General features: G+C 43.4%; 2 protein-coding genes across 2 annotated transcripts; one reads left to right on the top strand and one right to left on the bottom strand.

Annotated features, from left to right (window-relative positions):
• Window positions 1–3,213: 3,213 nt before the first annotated feature.
• Window positions 3,214–4,636, bottom strand: LOC307091801 (otoraplin-like). The gene is made up of 4 exons (XM_079758615.1): window positions 4,431–4,636; window positions 4,060–4,199; window positions 3,579–3,689; window positions 3,214–3,460 (listed from the first exon to the last, which is right to left on the bottom strand). Exons 1-4 carry the CDS (start codon window positions 4,543–4,545, stop codon window positions 3,437–3,439), a joined length of 390 nt encoding a protein of 129 aa, XP_079614741.1. The 5' UTR covers window positions 4,546–4,636; the 3' UTR covers window positions 3,214–3,436.
• Window positions 4,637–5,824: 1,188 nt separating this feature from the next.
• Window positions 5,825–18,707, top strand: gtpbp2a (GTP binding protein 2a). The gene is made up of 12 exons (XM_079730788.1): window positions 5,825–6,178; window positions 7,138–7,164; window positions 7,790–7,974; window positions 8,222–8,330; window positions 8,647–8,844; window positions 10,250–10,424; window positions 13,560–13,779; window positions 15,043–15,178; window positions 15,344–15,402; window positions 15,530–15,701; window positions 16,057–16,221; window positions 16,472–18,707. The coding sequence occupies exons 1-12, from the start codon at window positions 5,978–5,980 to the stop codon at window positions 16,661–16,663; spliced, it is 1,839 nt and encodes a 612-aa protein (XP_079586914.1). The 5' UTR covers window positions 5,825–5,977; the 3' UTR covers window positions 16,664–18,707.
• The last annotated feature ends 216 nt before the right edge of the window (window positions 18,708–18,923 follow it).

Here is an 18,923-nt window from a genome sequence, read left to right as displayed (position 1 = left end):
CACACCTATCAGGAAGGAACAAATGACTTTTTCTCCCACTAGTGCTATTGGCCTGAGTAAATACCTTTCCCCAGGAGGTTGTTAGTCTCCCAAAGAGAAAAAAGCATTCTCGCTGAACAATAACACTGTGGGTTCCCATGTGATCCCCACTCTATATTTGAAGAAGATACAAGGTCACGCATGAGTTGTTCTGGCCTGTACTTTATTTCCTTTTCTCTTTATTTTTTCCCTCTGTTTTTTCCTCTCCAATTGCGTTCAATACGAGGTCTAGGATTGTTGATGTTTTGGTGGGAACTTCTGTCAAGGTGACGCACTATATAATACTGTTGTCGGGACATTTGTTTTGTTTGTCTGTCTCTTTGTTGTTCGAGTTGTAATGTACTATTTTCAAAAACCTTACTCTCTTAATCGTAATCTCCCTGTTCTGCCTAAAGCCCGTCCAAGCATATTTTTCCTAGGCTAGGAGGTAGAGAGTCACGTTTAATAATTTGAAAACATCAACGGGTAAAGTTTAGTGGATGTCAACTGGCTGTTGATTGGTTGCTGTTGGCTAGAAAAAGAAAGGCGGTAAAGAATCCTGGAATGGCATTTCTCTGATTCTAGAATGGACTTGAGCAGGCAATGAGCCTTGGTCCCAATAGTGTCTGGCTGCAGCCTGTAGGACATGGACATCCACATCCAACTGCTACCGTCAAAATTGTCATAGGTTTAACGCCAGCGATGATGTTTAGCAAATTATGTCCCGTTTTAAACATCGATTTTTTGGGGCATTTTTCATGATAAATTATTTTCTATGTATCTTGGTAAACAATACAATAGTTTTAACAAGCTAATGGAAAGAACATAGTGCAATTCACATGCAAGCAAAAATCTGGCTAATAAGCTAGCGCTTAATCGTTTAGGATTAGGGTTAGGGTAGTAGTGGTTAGGGTTAGGGTTAGGGTAGTAGTGGTTAAGGTTAGGCTTACGGTAGTAGTAGTTAGGGTTAGGGATTGAAAGAAGACATTGAAACTTTCAACGCCCATGCACCGCGAACCACCCTTCGCCACTGGACGGTTGCAGTTGGATGTGGATGTCCATGTCCTACAGGCTGCAGCCAGACCCGACTCCTTGGTCCTTGTAGCCTCCAATGAGTGTGTACCTAAATATGCGTGTTAAGTGTTTAAGAACCAATTTCAAATTCTTGCATAATGTAGCTTTAAGCTGTGTTTATGCTTTGTCTTGTGCTGCCATTTTACATCTGCCCATTCAGCACCTATTAGGCTCCTAACCATCACTGGTTAGAAGACCATCTCGGTTTTCCTCTGCATTGTTTCTTCCCATAGGTTTCGGGAGTTGAATTGAATTACCCTTTCGAGGGCTTAGGGTTAGGTGGGTGTGGGCCTGCAAAGCCCTTTGAGACTGTAACTGTGATTCAGGGCTCTACAAATTTAATTCACTCGGCTTGACTTCACTTGTTGGATTAATGCTTTAGTTTTAAAGCCCATTTATTTGTAGTGGTCTGGTTGACCCTAGAACGTTTTGAAAGTGAATAGTTGCTGTTATCAAATTGGGATTTTTAGAATTTGAAGGCCTGACATGGAGAAATTGGTAGCATTGCATTATCGAAATTTGCAACTCAGTGAAACTCAGAGAGGTCAACTGACTTGTTACATTTTGTTTTGAAGAGTTGGACAATAGAAGTCTACATTTAGACTCACTCGATACATAGACCAACATGAAACAACAAATATAACTAGAAGAAGTGTTTATTTTTCAGAAATGTATCTGGATGGAATGTGTGGCAAGTCGAATGTCCGTATTGAAGGAGCTGGGTTTGAAGCGGTGTAGTGGATAGACTTGTATCTTCAGAGGCCCAAAGCTGATCTTACCCTTACAGGTTGATATCACTTTACACACAGATGGATGATGGTACCACAAAAGAAGACAGTGCTGATATCATTTGTGGCACTGGAGGTGGAAAACAAGAAAGTAGCATGACTAGATTGGGTATAGGCTGGCATATGTCAGACCTTTGGAAGCCACTGATTTGTCGATTCTTCATGGCTTTGTGATAATAGAAGGTGTGTGGGTGTGTGTGACACCCAGCTGCTCCCTTGATGGGCGTGCATGCTGCCACCCCCACACAACACACACACACACACACACACACACACACACACACACACACACACACACACACACACACACACACACACACAGCAGCCCCACACGTTTTTGATACAGGTCCTCTCTGCCTCCTCCTCTGTCACCATGGCAACGTCCTAAATCTACAGCTGCTGCCCGAGATTGACGAGTTCCCTGTCTAGCACTCGCCTTGCTTTCACCGGGGAAATAAGACGAGGACGATGTGTGATGATGATCTTCAACTGCCTGGTGAGGTCATGTTTGGCTGAAAACAAAACCTGCACAATAACATCCCACCCTGATATAGAATGATGAAAACGATCAGATCCAAATGAGAGCAGCAATAAAGATGAACTTTGAGGGAGAAGGAAATATGCCTACTGAAGAGAAAAGTGTTTTCTCACTCTCCTCACTGCAGGCCCTGGTTATTGACTTGCTAGGTTGCTGCTTTAACACATTATGAAGACGACAGTTGCCTGACACAAGTGATGCAATCTATAGTTGTCACAATTGGTTCTGCTGATTCATTGCATATCAAGTGAACTGTTAATGAATGTCTGAATCGTAGTCGAAGTAGGGCTAAATATATATATATAAATATATATATATATATATATATAATACGCTATCGCTTATCTAAATTCAAACTTTGTTATTTCTGTGATGGTTGTGCTCCAACAGGGAGGCTATAATCAAGCATATAATGAAGTCTTATTTTATGATTAAGATCACTATGATTAGTCGTAATTCAACCTATAGGCCTAGGTCGAGAGACCATCAGTGGGTAATCAAATTGAAATACAGTGATATATTCACAACAACATGCTAGGAAGGTCAAGATGAGCGGAGAGCACTTATGCAGGTTTCCATACTAGATCATATCTGAAACAAAACTCAGAAAGAATCGAAATGCTAAAAGGTCAGACAAGGAAAAGCCGCCATTTTGAGCCATTCCAAAGTTCTATTCAGATATAGATAAAGAGAATACAACAACAATAACAATTATATTTTTCATGATACAGTAATTGCCACAATTATTGTTACGGGCATGGATAATTTATGTGAAATGCGGCATCTGATGTCTAAAATATTTCTTTAGGTTTTGTAATCTCTGACGACAATAATCCATAACATGCAGCAAATAATGATGAAAAGATTTATTACGAAAATTGTCTGCAGAGGATAAAAGCAAAGCCAAAGCCGTTCATTTGACTCAATATACGCAATTTTCCCACTAATGGCAGTAATCCACAGAGAATGATCGTGATTATGATAATTATGGGACATTATTGGGTTGCTCTGTCATCGATCAATCACAGTAGAAATCCATGTCCTGCAAGAAATACAAAACTTACTGTCAGAAATACAACACAAAAAAGAGAAGTGTATGGCTTTATCAAACAGTTACTGTCTGTATTTCCTTTAAAAAAGAACAACTAAAATGGACTCACGGTTGTGGGAATCTGAACAGTGTCTTCCTTAAACTTTACTGCCTCCTTCACCAAAATGGCAGGGAAGTATCCTATGATACCCATCTGGTCCACGTAGCGCTCACCATAAACCTATCATTTACATCAACGAGACAGAAGGCTAATACTGACATTGATTTATAAAACAATAACAAATAGGGGGGGTTAACATTTTATGTTTTAAATAACTAATACCTATCGCTGGGCCGTTTCTAGCCAAAAGCGGTTAAGCCATACGCCATAAACTACCATTTAAAACAATATAAATAAAAGAACATCTGGTCAACTTATTTCTCAAAATGTGTTATAATGGAGCGTTTGTGCTATATATATATATATATATACATATTACTGAATTTATTAAAGTTGAGAAAGGTGTGGGGAAGAGGGACAAGTAGAATGTGGCTTTGGGCCCCAAGAAACGGCCCTTATCTCTTAATTTATCTGCAGAAAAGCCGCTTACACTTCCAGACCAAAAGACACCAGCGCCCTCTTCCGGCACAAGTTTAGAATACACATAGACCATCTGTCCTGCCCTGATGTTGATGAATCTGCAATCGGGAGCAACGAAGTCGTTTATGGCCGTGGCCAATGAGAGAGCATCTGAAATTAAACAAACAAGACCGAAAGAGTCACCGTATATACGAGAGTATTTAGTAGCCTGTCGTTAAACTTGTAGTTCCACATGCGTTGTAGTCAACTCCATATTATATTCTTAATTCCGGTAGCCTAGTTTTAGGCCTATGCCTAATAATATGTTATTTTAATAACTGTTTAATGCTCCATATATTGTTTAGCAATGGTGTTTCGAAGTAAGGTCGTACGTTGACTTACTTGAACACTCTGCATCTGCGCAAAACTTGCCGTCTGCAAGTTTATCCATGATGAGGGGCTGTGAGGTCCGGAACAGCACTGCTATACAGAGCAGGATCCCCAGTGAGCAAGTCATGTCTGTCTTAAAAAGAAAGATAAAATGGTACGTGGAAGTAGGCTAATATGAAAACGTCTGCAGTTAAGTTGTGGCTGCGTCTGTGAATTCCTTTGGAACTCGGCGAGGGTCAGTAGTCAGAACAGATGGGCCGAGCCTATGCTGTCAGAGGAACCAATCATCGCGGTGTTGTTTGCAATGTTGCAATCTGAAACTCTTCATTTGATTTCGGAATGTGTTGGCTTTCTGTAGAGAATGCTGCATCGAATAAGCGCGGGTAAGGTTTTAATTTTTAATTAGGCTATTTAACCTTTATTCGTCGAGGTAGAACACATTGATGATTACAATCTCAATGGTTGCACAAAGTCAATGATTCAGACATCTGAACCAGTGCTGTCCCATCATCAAATCCCTTTTAAGTCTTGTTACTTAGGCAATACTCCACTCAGTTCATTATTCCTAATATGATTTAACAACAGAGTAAATTTGTATAAGTTAATGATTCGGATAAAACGTAATGTTATAATGCAAAAAATAAATCCCAAATAGGCTTATGGAATAATAATTTTAGGATTTATGTCCAAAAAGATTTGGACATGTAGTAACCACTAACAAACGTATGACGTCGCTATTGTTCACGATATGTCTGATGCAGATAGCAAGCCTATGTTATACACACTTTCCGTCAGAAATAGGCTCTTCCCTACAGTGGCTTTCGTCTAGTAGTAATAGTCACCTTATATTTTTGCCGGTAGCCTCTTTTAAAACAATTAAATTGCAGGCAGTGGCACTATACAACGGTTCATATCTTAAGGTTTATTGTTTTGGACAAAAAATAATATATTAATCAATGGGGGAAAGAAATAAGACACATACATAACTTATCCAAGATAATTTGTCAGGAGATGAGTGAACTATATATGTATATTGCTTCTGTTGTATTAATAGTCAAATATTGAAGACAACGTGTTCTTAGCATCTTAGTATAAAAACAACTAAATTCAAATCGTATCGGTTGACTCGTTTACGTCGATGTAGATTGTTTAAACTTTTTGCACCATTAATTTCACACAATTTTAAAACTACAATTTTCACAATCAGCTGACGCAAACACTATAACAGAAATATACGTCTGGTTTTGGCCAACGGATCCACCAAACGAACGGAGTTTGAGCTTCAACTAAAATAAATACATTCCCCGCCCTCCAGGCCGCACACTGTAAAGAAATAAAGCGCACCCTTCGTTTTAAATGTGACGTCAGGGAGAGTTAACTCAAAACCCAGCCCCCTGCAGTGTTATTGTGATGTTAGAGTTGGGGGGGGTTATGAGCTTTGTTTTCTGTTCGGGAGAAGGAATATGAATATCTATGCCTGTATATACTTCGTCAAACGTACCCTTTAATCTTCTTAGGAAAACTTAACCCAAATAGTGGCTAGCGAAAGTCCCAAAGAAATGGAGACGCGGATATCAGAGCTTTTTGCTCCAGGCTCTGGACAGAACGGGTCTGGGTCTCAAGAAGTTGGGTTTAATCCACTAAACGGCTTCGGGGCGCTTTCTAAAAAGGCCAGCGGTGTGAAGAACAACAAGAGAGCCAAGGCTCGGACGACACGACACTCGAAACCGAGTCACTACCCCCCGTATCTCCCTCCAGAGGTAAGGGGACCCTGGTCCAACAGCTGCTAGCATGTCAGAGCTAACACTGTTGATTCATCCGAGTGGTTGAATTTTTCCAAAGTCAGTACGACAGAATGAATGGTCACTGTTTTACAGTGATATGGTGATCGGTCGGTGACATGGTTATCTTTCATTCAGGGTCTCTCGTTCAGTCGTTCAGCCGTTCAGCAAGTTACTCTGCCAGCAAATCAGTGACACGTAATCAAGAGTAAGGCTACGGAGAATAACATCGATAACCACGGTGTGTTTATTATAAACATTGTCCGCACTGCTAACGTTACATCTTTAAGACAATTTGCTCTGTTTAAAAATTTGGGCTTTGTTGAAGTGAGGAAGAAGAGCTTCTTATGAATAGTATTGTTAGTAGGTGCTGGAGGCGGAGTAGTGTTTGTAAATAGCGCAACGTGATGCAAGAGCGCCGCTTAAAGTGGGCTGGCCTTGGTTAAGATTTCCCTCCTGCTGGCTGATGAAATTTAATATTATATATTAGGGCTTGTACATTGCCTCAACCATCCCATTTATTACGTGTATGTGCCCTAATATCTAACTTTCACGATGGGTGCTCTGCTGGTGTATTGGAATATGAAAGCCATGGCTTTTGAAGCTGACACTTAATTTAAGTGTTGTGTTTCAACCACAAAAGTCGGTCATTGGTCTCAACATGCCTCAGCTTGTCTCTCCTACCTGTTTCTGATAAAGAAATCCTAAACATTGTGATGCAGACACATTTTTCCTTTTCAATTGTACATATTGTTTTTGTGGGGCTGGGGGGGAGCAAACAATACGTTGAAAGCCTACAGAAGCAAAAGTGTTACTTGTTGTGTGATTGCGACTCTATCTTTTATCAATTCAAATTCAATTGTGTGTATTGTTTTGCTTTGGGATGACTTATTTTGCCCCTTCCCACCCCACCCCACCCTCTTCTCTTTCTCTCCCAGGCAGAAGAGGGAAATATAGAGTACAAGGTAAGCAAAAGCATTGGCCTGTACAAAATTAACCAAAATAAATTATTAAAGAACCAGATGGATTTAGGAACAGGTTCAATAGTTCCACGGTATTTTTATGAAGAGCCATTCCCCCAATTTATTCTGCTATATGCACTGTCAAATGTTTCTACTTTTCTTAATGTTTTATGATTTCAATCTCTCATGCCTACTTCATGTAGAGAACATGTTTGTTGTTGATATTTTTTGTTTGGTAGTGCAGGCCGAATGTTTAAGTGCTCCTTTCAGGAAATCCGACCCCACTATTGATTGGCAAGAACATTTGTAGAAAAGGCACTTCCTTCCCCTGTCAGATAAACAAACACTGTCTTGTCTTTCTTACCACTTATCTCATTTAGCAGGTGGTTTCATGAAATGCAACACAGTGTTGCAACATTTTCTTTCAGATAGGAGCAACTTGCTCAGAGGTGCCAACAGGTAAACTGTGGACACTTGGATTCCAACCCAGTACAATACATCCTTATGACTATACTATACCCCCCCACACACACAGACACACACACACACACACCCCATAGCTGTTACCATCTAGTAATGGCAGTCCTATTGCGATTAAGGAAGGCTTCTTCTTTGTGTCTGTGTCCAGTTGAAGCTGATAAACCCTACGCAGTACCGCTTTGAGCACCTTGCCACGCAGATGAAATGGCGGCTGCAGGAGGGCCGTGGCGAGGCGGTCTACCAGATCGGCGTGGAGGACAACGGCATGCTGGTGGGCCTTTCGGAGGAGGACATGAGGACGTCGCTCGAAACCCTCCACAGGATGGCTGAGAAGTAAGACTCTGGAGCATGCGGTCGCTTTCCAGAAATGTATCTGTTTACATTGCAATTACCCATTAATTTAGCAGACGCTTCTATCCAAAGTAAAACTGTTAAAATGTAGTCATTTAATAGAGGCCTTAATCCCAAGCATTCAATCAACATTTGTTTAAATGGACACAAATTACAAGTGACGTAAAAAGCATGATCCTTAAAAAAAAAGTTTTAAAGAAGTAATATTAGCGATGAATCATGTTCACAGAGTCGGAGCAGACATCACTGTGCTCAGAGAGTGTGAGGTGGACTACGACTCTGACGATCCTCGTAAGATCGCAGAGGTGCTCATCCGCAAGGTCCCAGATGACCAGCAGGTCAGTGGTCTGAAACTCAAGTCACCAACCTTCTTGCGTTTCACCAGATCAGCTCTCAGTTTGAAGCATGCCTTTTGCCTTATATTGGGTAGCATAGCTTTTTCCAAATATAATTTTGTATCCTCAGCCTATGTTATCTTGTCTTCTTTTCTTTTGTCTTGTTTTCTGGTACTGATAAACTTGATTTTCATTTAGGATAAGTAAAGTATTTATCTATTTCTCCAAGTATCTATTCCATGGGATTGTCTCGCATGTTCTGCTGACTGTGACATCCCCACACCTGGGAGTCATTAAGTGCCTCTGGTCTACTCTTTAGTTCCTGGACCTGCGGGTCGCCGTCTTGGGAAACGTGGACTCGGGGAAGTCCACCCTGTTGGGGGTCTTGACGCAAGGGGAACTGGACAATGGACGGGGGAGAGCCAGGCTCAACCTCTTCAGACACCTCCACGAGATCCAGACCGGACGCACCTCCAGCATCAGCTTTGAGATCCTTGGCTTCAACAGCAAAGGGGAGGTGAGGACTCTTCCAGTCATGTTCAATGTTTAATCAGAGCACAACCATGGGAAGTCTTTTAGAGTTATAAAGATGAAGAAGCGGTGGTGGTTTGTACAGTTTGTAGGGGTCCATGTCACACAATGCAAGTTTCCCCCCACTGTTGCATATCAGATGGTAAGTACACAACACTTGAGAGGCTAAAACCAGACCACAGTTCTCGAACTGAATGAGACATGTATAGGGGAAAAATGTCAAGGAAATTTCCCAGCTGTTGTGGCGGAAAGCCAGTGTCAACCTAGGTCACCTAGTTTATTTTTGAAGGACTCCATTGTTGGTCACCTGGCCATGCATTTGCATATGTTTCCCCTCCTTCAAATCGAATGCATAGATAGATACTGTTGTATACCAGTTCTCATGTGAATATAGCCTTCTACGTGCACCTACGTTCGCCTGAAGACTAAGACTAATTCCTACTCTGATAGGTCTGTCACCCATGAACTCCGGTTGAACTCCGGAGAATGAGGAACAGAGATGATTTGTATTGTCCTTTCAGACATGCGACAGACAACAGGAGATAAGCCGCATCAGACGAGTTCCCACATATTGGAAAACACTGTTTACTTAAGACAAGGAACGGCGCCTGGGTAGAGCTTGCAGGAGGCAGAACGTGACGCCAAAAGTATTCTGTGGAAGTCGCAGTGTGTTGTTTCCAACTCATCGAAAATGGTGGTTTAGGCTACCATCTGCATGATGATGAGGTCTTTGCAGTGATATCCACGCATTTATTTAGCCGTACCTGCAATATAGGCAGAAGAGTAAAACGGTAGCATAAAACATTGGATCGCAAAATACAGGTGAGAAGACAAAAAGTACAAGGCAGCTAAACTCATGGCAGAAGCATGATATAAACGTCATCAACATGCTCACCTTGTTCGCTCGTGAATCCTCCGGCTCTCTGATTCTCCAGACTTAACACTAGGGGCCTGTTAGTTTAAACCCCCGGAGAGGTGGATTCTGACTTTTGTGTTCACACAAACCGTCCCACCGGGGATTATCCGGAGAAGGTCTGAGTCGCGATGTGTGAAAGGCCTGTGAGTAATCTATAAACTCGCTGTTTGCACTTACATCCCCATTTTGGCATGAGGTGCCTCAAAAGGTTCAGATCCCCCTGATCTAACATGAAAGATGTCTCCTCGTCCATCCGAAAAGTGTATTAGATTGCCAGCCATCGTACGTCCATAATGTGTAAACAACACACATGCTCTTCCTTATATATATATCTCGGGAATCAGCTGTCAAATGAGGCTCAGGTGATCTCGGTGTCCTAATAAATTTGACTGCATAATCTAACCGAGGTGCTTACGTGACAATGAATCCTTTGAATGATGGCCGTAACTCGTTTGTCCTTCCCTGGTGCCGCCAGGTGGTGAACTACAGCGAGTCGCGGACAGCGGAGCAGATCTGTGAGAGCGCCTCTAAAATGATCACCTTCATTGACCTGGCCGGACACCACAAGTACCTGAAGACCACCATCTTCGGCCTCACCACCTACTGCCCTGACTTTGCCATGTTGGTCGTCAGTGCAAACACCGGCATTGGTAGGTTCGGTTTGGCTCGACGATTTTTGTTTACCGTTGCTGCTAGTTACAATTCACAAGTTGACACCTTTATCCAGGGTGAAATAGGATACACTTCATTAAGTTGCCGATAGTGCCTAGGTCATCCTGCTGAAGGTTGACTAAAGGTCAGCAGTTGGGACCTTGGGGATCAAATCTAGAACCTTCCGGGAGGGATTGGAGCATCCGAACCACAAAACCCACCCTGACCTACCCAGATGTTGTATGTAATACAAACTGCTCTACATAATTTCAACATTAAGCAGAGAATTCGGCTTGATGAAGCATCGGCCTGCTCACACCCAACACATGCGGTATAAAGTCTGCTTTTGTTGGGCACACCTGACAACCCTTCCCCTCTATGCCAGTGCATGCTGTATCTCCAAGCTGGTCTTATCTGCCCCGTCCCAAATCTGAAAGTGCTATACCAACAACTAACTAAACAAGAATGAAAGGATTCTATGTCACATACTTTTTCCACCGGCTCCTTTTCCCGGCCCTCCCTCCCCCAATCACCACCTTCCCCCACCACCCACCCAGCACCCCCAAACACTCCCTTTAAATAACTCAACCCTAGCCACGTCCAATGTTGTAACATACTACGGTCTCCTGGTCAACCTGCCCTCTTATTGAGGAACCTGAAACTTCTGCTGGGGCTGACTTGACGTAAACACCCCCCCAACACCGCCCCTGGTCCGTACCCCACCCCTGACCCAATTCCGAAGTGACTCGCGTTTCGGTTGTTTATTTACTTGTTGTTTTTGTTGTTTATTAATCATTCCTATGTCATTTTTTAAAGATCTAGTTATATCTGCTGCAGAAACCGTCTGCTAAATTACTGAATGTTGGACGCGTGTGTCAGTGTGAATGTGTATCAGAATTTCCTATCCTACACTCTGTTATGTTATGACATGGACATATTCATACTGATCCTCCTTTAAAATACAATATGGCTACTCCCTCTGTCATGTTGATATGCCTCAGGTGCCTCCAATGCTTATTATTTACTTATGATGTTAAGATAAAAGGTTGGACGGTTCTATATTAAGAGGTGCAGCCTCTTCTGCAGCCATATTTCTTCTACACATGCAGAGTAACAGTCTGTCCAAGTGCAACCACTACAGTCACTGTGCTATGTCAGACAATGCAACAAAGTGCACAGGGGTAGACTTGGGTGTTGTTTGTCCCCTGCTCAAATGGCCTGGAGGGCTGAGCTAACAGAGACCCAGAAACATACACAACACTAGGAAAAACCAACAACGTGTTGATGAGATGGCTGTCATTCATGTGCGAAGAAATGAACACAATCCAATCAAGCACGCTCCATGCAGCATGCAGCCAGAATAGCGCAAGTGACATTTTACACCGGCGCTATGCGATCTACACATGTGGTGCCCTTTAAATAACTTAATAGCTAGTCTAAATGACCTAGGTCACCACTCTTTTCTATCTTTTAAGTTCCTAAAATCAAATATTCTACATATTCTTTGACAATACTGTTTATTTGTGCACAGAGTTTGTGTACGTTCTCGTATATATATACTTCCGCTTTTCTGAGCCATAATCATAGTTTATAATGTGAAGTCATATATGCTGTATTATGCAACAAAAAGTTGTATAAGGTTTGGTTGATTACTGGGTCAAGTATGAGGACTATCCTAAAATACACACGCGCATACACGCTTGCACACACACGCATGCAGGCACACAGACACACAGACACACACAGACACACAGACACAGTGGACGAAACCCAAGAGCTGTGGTTTCAATGATGAAACAGTGGAACCTATCTGTGTAATGCATACTTCGTTGGGACGCAGAGACAGTTCAACAGGGGAATTACCTGCTAAATTCATCCCACATCCCATTTAACATTTAAGTTTAAGCAGAGACTTTAATCTTATTCACAACGTAGGCCAAGATACAAATCATGCAAATCGAAAACATATTTTGATTGTAAAAAGTTATATTCATCCTCATGATCAAGTTTCCATATAAAAAGCAAAGGTTAGGGTCGGGACATTAGACAGGAAGAGCATGTATGGAATATGGCCAATGGCATGCAGCCTTAGGCCAGCTGGTTGTGCTGATGTCTGCGTAAACAGTCTCCCAGCCAGCTAATGCAGGTGGGAGGGAGGGAAGGTCACTGTATCTTGAGTCTCTTGTCAGCATGTACAAGGGTGTTTAGGTGTCCCGTCTCTCTCACCCTTGAGAGACACGGATGGCTGAGGTCTACATAAAGTGCAAAGCATTGGCCCGCTCTGCTGTGTTTCCATCACACACCGTGCTCCATTACTGGGCAACATGGCCACATGTTAAATCCCACCGCTGCTTTGACCTGAATCCCACAAAGTCCCACATATCACCGATCATCCCACCTAGGCTGTTTATCTTAGCTTGATAGGTCGTTTTTTTTGCAGTGGGTAGACATTTGCTATTCATTTATGCAAGTTGCTTTTATCAAAAGCAACTTTCACTGAATTTGTTTAGATGCATATCATTAAGCAGCAGGTAGAGGTCAGGGCAGCTTTCTCAAGAAACAACATCCCCTGGAATCAGGATGAGTCATGGTGGATTTGGCCTGTCCCTTGAGTCTATGCTGTTTCCCTACCCTCATGACCTGTGTTCACTGACACATTGAGATCGGCGCTTTGAGGTCTCCCTGTCATCACAGGCAACCTCTTCACCTGAAGTCTCTCGAGATGGCTGGTTACTTTTCTCTCATTGTAAAATTGCGGCTGCTTTGATTCTTTACCTGGTGGTGTCCTTCATAGCTCTACTAAATATATACAGGGTTTTATTCTAGTTATTTTCTAAATGTTTCAGTACATCGTTAAATGTGGCTCTATCAGGTTGGCTCTCGATTCTAATCTAACGTTTGCCGCATGGCTTGCTCATGACTTGCAGAAAGTGTTTGTGTGTGTGTGTGTGTGTGTGTGTGTGTGTGTGTGTGTGTGTGTGATGAATGCGCACACCCACATATACACATGCACACACACACACATACACCAAGGGCTCCTCTGCTAACAGCTAGTTTAAAAAGTCCTTCCGAAACGTTCCTGAATTGCGTCTTGAACACCTCCTCCTCCACCTCCCTCTCTCCTCCTCCTGCAGTGGGCACCACGCGGGAGCACCTGGGCCTGGCCATGGCGCTAAAGGTACCCATCTTCATCGTGGTGACCAAGGTGGACCTGTGCACGCGGGCCACGGTGGAGCGCACCGTGCGCCAGCTGGAACGCGTGCTGAAGCAGCCCGGCTGCCACAAGGTGCCCCTGGTGGTGGGCGGCCCCGACGACGCCGTCGCCGCCGCCCAGCAGTTCGCCCAGACGCCCAAGTAGGGAGACCGCCTTGTACCGTGTTATGAAACATATTTTAAAGTATACAGTAAGGAGACCGCCTTGTACCGTGTTATGAAACATATTATAAAGTATACAGTAGGGAGACCGCCTTGTACCGTGTTATGAAACATATTATAAAGTATACAGTAAGGAGACCGCCTTGTACCGTGTTATGAAACATATTATAAAGTATACAGTAAGGAGACCGCCTTGTACCGTGTTATGAAACATATTATAAAGTATACAGTAGGGAGACCGCCTTGTACCGTGTTATGAAACATATTATAAAGTATACAGTAGGGAGACCGCCTTGTACCGTGTTATGAAACATATTATAAAGTATACAGTAGGGAGACCGCCTTGTACCGTGTTATGAAACATATTATAAAGTATACAGTAGGGAGACCGCCTTGTACCGTGTTATGAAACATATTATAAAGTATACAGTAGGGAGACCGCCTTGTACCGTGTTATGAAACATATTATAAAGTATACAGTAGGGAGACCGCCTTGTACCGTGTTATGAAACATATTATAAAGTATACAGTAGGGAGACCGCCTTGTACCGTGTTATGAAACATATTATAAAGTATACAGTAAGGAGACCGCCTTGTACCGTGTTATGAAACATATTATAAAGTATACAGTAAAGAGACCGCCTTGTACCGTGTTATGAAACATATTATAAAGTATACAGTAAGGAGACCGCCTTGTACCGTGTTATGAAACATATTATAAAGTATACAGTAAGGAGACCGCCTTGTACCGTGTTATGAAACATATTATAAAGTATACAGTAAGGAGACCGCCTTGTACCGTGTTATGAAACATATTATAAAGTATACAGTATGGAGACCGTGTTATGAAGACAGTGTTTTACAGTATACACTATGAACACTGTTATACAGTTTATTGTATGAGTGTGTTATACAGTATAAAGTATGGAGACCGTGTTATGAACACAGTGTTATACAGTATACACTATGAACTTTGTTATACAGTATGAGAAGTGTGTTATGCAGTATGAAGGCAGTATATAATCTGTATGCACTGCAGTAGGACAGTATTATACAGTATACAGTATGAAGACAGGCATTATACAACATGGCCACACGCATTATACAGTATGGAGACGGTATTACACAGTAAACAGTGCAAAGACACGCATTATACAGTTTACATGCGATACTAACCCAGTATGATGGCACACATTTCAACAGGCGGCAGTGTGTTGACGTGCGTGTGGTTCTCCTCCCCAGCATCACTCCTATCTTCACCCTGTCCAGCGTGTCGGGGGAGAGCTTGGAGCACCTTAAGGTCTTCTTCAACATCCTCCCCCCCCTCAGCAACAGCAAGGAGCAGGAGGAGCTCATGCAGCAGCTCACAGAGTTCCAGGTGCGACGCACGCACAAACACACACACACGCACACGAATGCACGCACGACAATAAGACGGCAATTGATTGAACCCCTAATGTGAAAGGATTGATTCAACATCGAGGCAGCGTACACCAGGTGATGTGCCTCGCGGAGTACTAATCTGCACTCTGACCCGTCCCAGGTGGATGAGATCTACACGGTGCCCGAGGTGGGGACTGTGGTCGGGGGAACTCTCTACAGGTCAGAGCGCTGGAGGGCTGCTCTCCTACCTTACATGAACCACATGTTTATCTATACTTCCCCCCCCTGTCTTAGCTGTAACCTTGGTCTCCTCTATTGCCCCCCCCCCCCCCCCCCCTCCGTTTAGTGGTATCTGCCGTGAGGGGGAGCAGCTGGTGGTAGGTCCCACGGACTCGGGCAAGTTCCACAAGCTGACGGTGGAGAGCATCCAGAGGAACCGCTCTGGCTGCAGGGTGCTGAGGGCCGGCCAGGCCGCCACGCTGGCCCTGGGCGGCTTCGACCGCGCCTTACTGCGCAAGGTACGGCGCCACTGGGATGGGGTGGTTTGGGTTGAGCATCTCTAGGTGGAGAGGGAGAGAGGCTGCGTGTGTGTGTGTGAGGTGTTTGTCGTCGTCTAGCTCAAGAGAGTGTCTGTCTCTCTTACTGACCTATGCCGTTTGTTCTTTGTGGGTCTGTTTGGGTTCACAAAATGTGTGTGTGTGTGTGTGTGTGTGTGTGTGTGTGTAAGAAAGATTCTATGTAAATAATCATCCCAATATAAACGGGCCTCTCCATCTTCCCTCGTGTCTGTTTTGAAATAATTTGATTCTTTATCCTAATGAATACAGTCAATGAGATCCTGTGTGCTTGACCATGTGTGTGGTCCTCCCCCAGGGCATGGTGATGGTCAGCCCAGAGATGGACCCCACCATCTGCTGGCAATTTGAGGCTGAGATCGTGCTGCTGTTCCACGCCAAAACCTTCCACAAGGGCTTCCAGGTCACGGTGCACGTGGGCAACGTGAGGCAGACCGCCACCGTCGTGGCCGTGCACGGAAAGGTCAGCCCCTCCTCTGGACGACCCATCCATCATAACTCCCCCCCCCCCCCCCCACCTGAACTAGATACTGAACTACTAGATACTGTATCTTCCTGAACTAGATACTGTTGCCAAACGGCTTAATGAATCAAATGATCCTGTGGATTACTTTCCAGTTGTATGAATCACACAAAACGACACCAGCTTTCCTGGCGGTTCCCTTCTCTCCGTCTGAACCCAGTGTTTGTGCTTGCTTCACCCCGGGTCACAGGAGGAGCTGCGGACGGGCGAGAAGGCGGTGGTGCGCTTCAAGTTCATCAAGCACCCGGAGTACCTGAAGGTGGGGGCCAAGCTGCTGTTCCGCGAGGGCGTGACCAAGGGCATCGGCCACGTCACCAAGCTGCAGCCGGCCTCCCACTACCACCCCTCCCCGCCCTCCCACAGCGAGGACGACGAGGCCTAGGGCCCCCCCCACCGGCAAAGTCCCTCCGCTCTAAAGAACCACAACCATGCCGTCCTTCTGGAACCAGGTTCTTTGTTCCCCAGCTTGCCTCCCCCGTGTCCTTATCTCTCTTTCTCCTCCGATGCGGAATCTCTCAGGCGATTTCTGCAAACAGAAAACAGAATACCTTTTGCTTTGACTGTTCTTTGTTTGGGTTTGTCCCTCTTGTGTGTACCTTCTTCAAAGCCTTACGACCACCAAACTCCTCTCCTTCAGTCTTACACAAACATATTTTAAAGGTACATATGACGTGTTTGTTAAGGCTGTGGCAACTCCGGACATTGTGTAAGAAGAGCATGTCCCCTGCGAGGTACACCAGAAAGAACTGCTACCAAAGCTCTGTAATTGTTAATCCCACCTGGTTGAAATGTTAGCAACTGAAGCCACCGGCATTCAACCCACAACAACGGATGCAGTGCTGCCTTCAAAGTATAAAGATGCACAAACCAGAACCACTTGCACTGAAACAATAGTGTTCAATACGGCACTGAGAGATCTGTTCATAAACCTATTCGGCACACGCCTGTTTACAAACTAAAGGCCAGTGGTGCCGGACCTGTTCTCACGTTAAGCAGCTAGAGTTTGGTAAGATGAGTGAGAGAGAGGCCACCACCATCACTGTTGATATTGTTGATGTTGTTGTCATGACGCCAGGGTATCATCTTTCATCTCTCATCTATTTTACCAACACAGTGCCTATCTCGAAATGACGCATTTCATTTCTCCTTCTGAAGCTATAATACCTTTTGGTTTAGTTCTCACTGAAGAGATATGTGTTTATGAAACAAAAAATGTTTAGTCTAACATTTGCACCATGAATGGAAAATGTTGATCAGGTGGTCCGACCAGACGTAGCTGTTTTACAAGTGTGTTGACTTTTGTCAAAGTGAGTTTCATTGATTGGAAACTGCACTTTATGGAGATGGTGTGAATCCCAGGACCGTACACTGGGGTTACGTTTCAAGTTTCAGAGGCCGGCCACGTTTTTGTGGGCATTACCAATTTTGTCGGAATTACGTTTTGTGTGACTCACTGATAACACCTAAAGCTACTGCCAATCTCAGAAGTGCATTAGTTGCTCAGGAAAAACGTAACTGGCTATGTACTGCATTCCACTCTTAACAAAACTACAAAGATTTTAATTTGTTAGTTGTAAGGGTTTAAAGAAAAAAAAGGATGTTTCTCCCAAAGAAACGCAATAATTTGTCTTCTTTGAGTATGCGTTACCTATGTAGAGCCGCCCTTTGAGGTGGCAATATTTTCAACCGAGATGTTCAAAGGAGTTTTTGTTTGAGGAACGTTTCACCCCCCCCCCCCCCCCGAAAGTTACTGAGGTAATTAAGTAGGATCTGTTAGAGCACAGTGCCATTAATGGATCTACTGTTTCAGCCTTCTATTCAGCAACCTGCTTTTGAACCCCAAAAAGGTTTAACGGGGAAAACTTGTGTCAGGTGCTACTCTTTGAAAAGGTCCTTGTTCAAAATCTAGCAATTAGAGGAAAAGTTTCATTGTTTTGTTCTAGGCTTTTGTGAGCCATGCCAGCTGTCTTTATATATTATTGCAAGTTTTTTGGTGATGGAATGAAGAGCGTTCGCTCTCTATATATTAAGGGAGGGAATGGCAAAAACTAGTGCCAGGTGTTTGGTTGCATCTCTGCTATGCAGTTTGTGTTCATCATTATGAGGAATGTGTATCAACCAAAAATACATGATCAGCTGTTTGCAAAAGGAGGTAGAAAACCATATCAGGTGTTACATTTTTTGTTTCGGTATGGAAAATAATAGTCATTTTATAGATTTGTAGTGGGGTTTTAACTTTTACAAGTTTTATTAGAACATGATACTTTTAAACCTTTACAAACACAGATTGTCACTTTTTTTGCAACCTCAAGTTCACAGACTGATTGTAACGTTTTAATCATTTGTGGTGAAGTATGATACAAGTTTATGTACAAATCCAGACTGTATATTGTGATGTACATAAATAAAAGTAATGTATTACTTGATATTGTTTGAGATGATTCACACATGTAGATAATTAGGTTTAATGGTTTCAACTCATGATTTGAATCCTCCTAATCTGAGTGTAGAAAGCATTAACAAAAACAAGCAAGCTGCTCCTTAATAATTACTTAACTATCCTTAAGGCAACCAGTCATGGTTAACAGGTTTACAACACCTTGACAGCATGGAAACGTGTCCCAACCTAAGGACCAAGAAAA

Source organism: Pollachius pollachius (assembly GCF_949987615.1).
Source record: "Pollachius pollachius genome assembly, chromosome: 2".
In the NCBI taxonomy this organism is placed as follows: Eukaryota; Metazoa; Chordata; class Actinopteri; order Gadiformes; family Gadidae; genus Pollachius; species Pollachius pollachius.
Note: the sequence above shows the minus strand (reverse complement) of the source record. Positions and strands in the feature narration are given on the sequence as shown.